The following is a 3,967-nucleotide window of genomic DNA, read 5'->3' on the forward strand; positions in this document are numbered from 1 at the left end:
AGGAACATACTCACATGAACGTCTCAAGTGCCCTTCCTTCCATCCACTTCCTTCTACAGTCTTCGATTCAATCAAATAATAACAAAATCAACGCGCACGTAAATATGCGGGAATATCTCGTTGCCCGTGAAGCGGGGGCACTCGCATAGGAACAGAGAAAAATACCTTGATGATCTAGGCCGTCGATTTAATTCCTTTAACTAGATCTGTTCTCGAGCTACGACCTTCGACGCAAACCACGATCCACAGGCGCAACGCACGTGCGGGTTGGGCCCGACAGCCCCTGGGGCAGCGACATAGCCTTTTGCGTCAGCAGATCCAGGCCGTCCATATGCCGGAAACCGGCAGGGAATCTACGACAGACGACGTTGGATTTGCCTCGTGTTTCGGGTCGTTGTCGGTTGTCCTCTCCTGGGGAGAGAAACTGAAACCGCGGAAGTCTCATGTCACGCAAAGCGACGAAAAGTGGAGAAATTGCAGTTTGGAAAATATAAAGAGAGTCGGTGAAATTATAAAAGTAAAATATTTTTTAAAAAATTGAAATATAACTGCGGCATGGGAGCAGTCATATGTGCTGTGTGAAGAAATGATTAAAGATCCTACCGAGTCTGTCCTTCCATATGATTGTGCCACATCTCTTTCCTCCTTTTTATCTTCTGAATATCTTAACGGGACAAAGATTAATTAGGTTCAGTTCAAACACAAATAAAATCCATTAGGAAGCGCCTGAAAAAGGGGTAATTGACTGGTTAAATGCTTCTGATCAAAAGCCTAGAACTTTTCCTTTACCTAGTGAAGTGCCAAAGTGTGTGTTTGGTTAAGGTGAATGGAATCGTCTTATTTACAAACATGGGTACAATTAAAACTGGCAAAGCCGCTTTTCTAATGTCTTATTACTTATAAACGCCCTTTATTTCTTTATTTTTGTTTTTCTTAAACGCCTGCTTTTTCTAGGACCTACGGAAAAGCAGTGAATCCACTCAGGGCTGACAAATTTATTTATTTATTTATTTATAGATATGTGATTAATTAAATTCATTTAATAATATTATTACGAAGGTTTAATCTTACAAATCCAGCTTAATTACGTTTTCGTAAGCAATGTGTACTGAAACACGCCATTAAGCTTGTCAAATGCATATAACAACTCTACTGCTTTGATTTTGTACATGCAGACAAATCAGGGACGAGAGAGAAGAGGAGTACAGTGGAAGCTAGCATTGATGCCTTTGCTTCCTGCCTGTTTTTATTGGCTTCTCCTCGCTGCACCCTCCTCCATCGCCATGTCCGTCTGAGAATAGACCTCTCTCTGTGAGGAAGGAAGCTCAAGGTGGGAGGAAACAAAGGTGGGGTGTTACCCCTACTCTTCGATTGGAGCTCGCGCACGCTTTACTCATGCGTTTCTTATTTCAATCGGTGCATTTCTTGGAGCATTTGGGATCAATAAATTTTGCCTTGAAATGTTTCCCCCCCAAAAGTTTGGTCTTGCTTGGAAGATGAACTGGTTTCTATGGTTCCTGCTATTAATTTGACGATTTGTTTTCTTGCTTATGAGTGTGATGAATATGTTCTCTCTCAGCCTCTCTGGAATGTCTTTTCCCATCTGATGTTTGGCATTTTAAGCGTCAAGATATCTTATTCTTTCTTCTTCTTTTTCTTATTTGTTTGCAGTCAGGATGGAACTCTGAATTAGCATGTTCTTGTTAATTTGATAAAGAGTTTCCTTTCTTCTTTACGTAATCGCTTCATGTTCTGTTTTTCCCATTCGGTGACGCGATCCTTGAAATCCCCGTTCATTTTCTATCACGTTGAATGATTTGGGTGTAAATTTAAAGGATCTTGATTGATGCTGAAGTTTGCTGGTTATCCTTCATGTGAGTATGAATTTCATTTTTTAAAAAAAAACAAAGAAAAAAAGAAAGAAAATTCAACTTTCACTACTCCAGAAAAAATAGGAAAAACAAAAGGAAGGATGTTTATTTTCCGTCGTCTCTGAAAAGTTGCACCTGTTCGTTGAATGGCTTGCTGAACTAGTTTTCCGTGATCAATTTGTTTTCAGGATCGTTGTCTTGAACTCAAGAACTGGGTAGAGTAAGGGAGCAGAGCCTTCAAGATATGCTGAGGGCAATGAACAAGGTCCGTAAAGATCAGAGCACAGGGCAGCTGTCATCTGATTCGTTTTCAGATTCTCGGTTCTCCTCTAATGGCCTGATTCAGAAGGCCAGGAACACCTCCCTCTTCAGTGTTCCTGGACTCTTTATGAACTCCAATTCCAAAGGCTTATCAGATTGTGAATCAGGCAGGAGCCCTACTTCCCCTTTAGACTTCAAGAACTGCTCCAACCCTGGCAACTCTTTTCTTGGTTTCCCTAAATCGACCAGCCTTGACTGGAAGCCCAAATGCTGGGACTGTAACAAGGTAGGCCTGAGTCTGGTGGATGTTCTGAGCGATGACAGCAAGTCTTCAGGGGAGTTCTTGGGACTGTCAGGGAGTGGGAACATCTTGTTCGGTCCACAGATGAGAATCAACATCTCATGCCCCAAATCTCACACCAATCCCTCTGGTGAAGCCCCCAAATCTTTGCCGAAAGACTATGGGATTTATTCACAGTGCCACAATAAATCAACTGATCTCCGAAGGAACTCGAGGATGACTCTTGAATCCAAAGGAGCTGAATCAGAATCCAGAGATTTTGGGTTGCTGAGATCTTGCTCTGCAGAAATAAGTGGATCATCCTCTCCACTGTCCAATTCTCAAGTCTTTCCATTAGATTCAAAGAGTGCAATGGGGAGCATCAATTTTGACAAATATGCTAAGTTCATCCCTGCATCGATCGGCTCATCTTCAAGAATCATCACGTCAATTTCAGCCAGCGAAATGGAGCGATCCGAGGACTACACTTGCATTATATCTCATGGCCCAAACCCTAAAACAACTCACATTTTTGGAGATTGTATAATTGAAAGCCCCAGCTTTCCTCCAGAAAATTATAAGAATAAGAACGGTAAAGACCAGGAAACTTATGCCTGGCCTTTGAAGTCCTCTAAACATTCTCTTCCTAGTTCCTCCAATGACTTTCTCAGCCTCTGCTTGTACTGCAATAAGAAGCTGGAAGAGGGGAAAGATATATACATGTATAGGTCAGTTTCATTTCCATATGTCAGTTAATTTCTCGTCATGCTCTGAGAAGCAACCGAACTTTCTAAATGCTACACTGTATAATAATGTTTCAGGGGTGATAGAGCTTTCTGCAGCAGTGACTGCCGTGACAGAGAAATTTTGAACGACGAAGAGTCGGAGAAGGCTACTATTGCTTCGTCTTCTCCTCCTGGTCCATCCTTCTACGAGGCAATCTTTTTCGAGGACACAGCCATGGCTCCACATGCTAGTTGATTTTCAATTTTTCAACTTGCATTCCATATCTGATGCTGAGATTGCTACGATAAACACTAAACAGTCTGTGATCATTTGTCTATCGAGAGCTGTCCGTGTGAATCTTTAGCGGCCATGGATGATCACCGTGTACATTCATGTGTTTGCTAATTTGATCTTAGCGTGCATGCCGTTATTGAGTCATGAAAAATACTAGGCAATTGCCCTCTGTCTGAAGAAGTCTCTGTTGCAATAATTTTGATCAGAAAAGGTGTAAGCCGATGGTATGATGGCTCACCATTTTTTTCAGCTTTTTTATTAGCTGAATTGATGTACAACCAATTCAGACCTCTAATGAGTATATTTGAGCAAAACATTGCTTGCTCATGAACTGTCCCTTTAGAATGTAAAGGCTTTTGCCAATATGTATGCACTGTTCTCGACTTGCATCACAGCCTCGAAGCTGCATTTTATTATTGTCAATAGAGTTCAACGCAATTATAGACCAACAGTGAGTTGCATTATGGTGCACTCAATAAGCTGCATGACAATAGCTTTTTCTTCTGGTAAAGACTCTGATTTAGACGGCATTCAA

General features: G+C 41.5%; 1 protein-coding gene across 2 annotated transcripts; it reads left to right on the forward strand.

Annotated features, from left to right (window-relative positions):
• Nucleotides 1–1,171: 1,171 nt before the first annotated feature.
• LOC122052175 (FCS-Like Zinc finger 10-like) lies at nucleotides 1,172–3,757 on the forward strand. Of its 2 annotated transcripts, XM_042613590.1 has the most exons (4): nucleotides 1,172–1,346; nucleotides 1,672–1,874; nucleotides 2,060–3,140; nucleotides 3,234–3,757. In XM_042613590.1, the coding sequence occupies exons 3-4, from the start codon at nucleotides 2,116–2,118 to the stop codon at nucleotides 3,391–3,393; spliced, it is 1,185 nt and encodes a 394-aa protein (XP_042469524.1). In that variant the 5' UTR covers nucleotides 1,172–1,346; nucleotides 1,672–1,874; nucleotides 2,060–2,115; the 3' UTR covers nucleotides 3,394–3,757. The 2 variants fall into 2 exon arrangements, with proteins under 2 accessions (XP_042469524.1, XP_042469517.1); XM_042613583.1 differs by lacking the exon at nucleotides 1,672–1,874.
• The last annotated feature ends 210 nt before the right edge of the window (nucleotides 3,758–3,967 follow it).

The sequence above is a fragment of the Zingiber officinale genome, chromosome 1B, assembly GCF_018446385.1.
Source record: "Zingiber officinale cultivar Zhangliang chromosome 1B, Zo_v1.1, whole genome shotgun sequence".
Lineage (NCBI taxonomy): Eukaryota > Viridiplantae > Streptophyta > Magnoliopsida > Zingiberales > Zingiberaceae > Zingiber > Zingiber officinale.

Bases quoted from the DNA above. Each gene is read 5' to 3' on its own strand.
- LOC122052175 (XM_042613590.1), top strand. From the start codon at position 2,116: ATGCTGAGGGCAATGAACAAGGTCCGTAAAGATCAGAGCACAGGGCAG. The intron at 3,141-3,233 runs GTCAGTTTCATT...ATAATGTTTCAG, and splicing joins AAAGATATATACATGTATAG to GGGTGATAGAGCTTTCTGCA.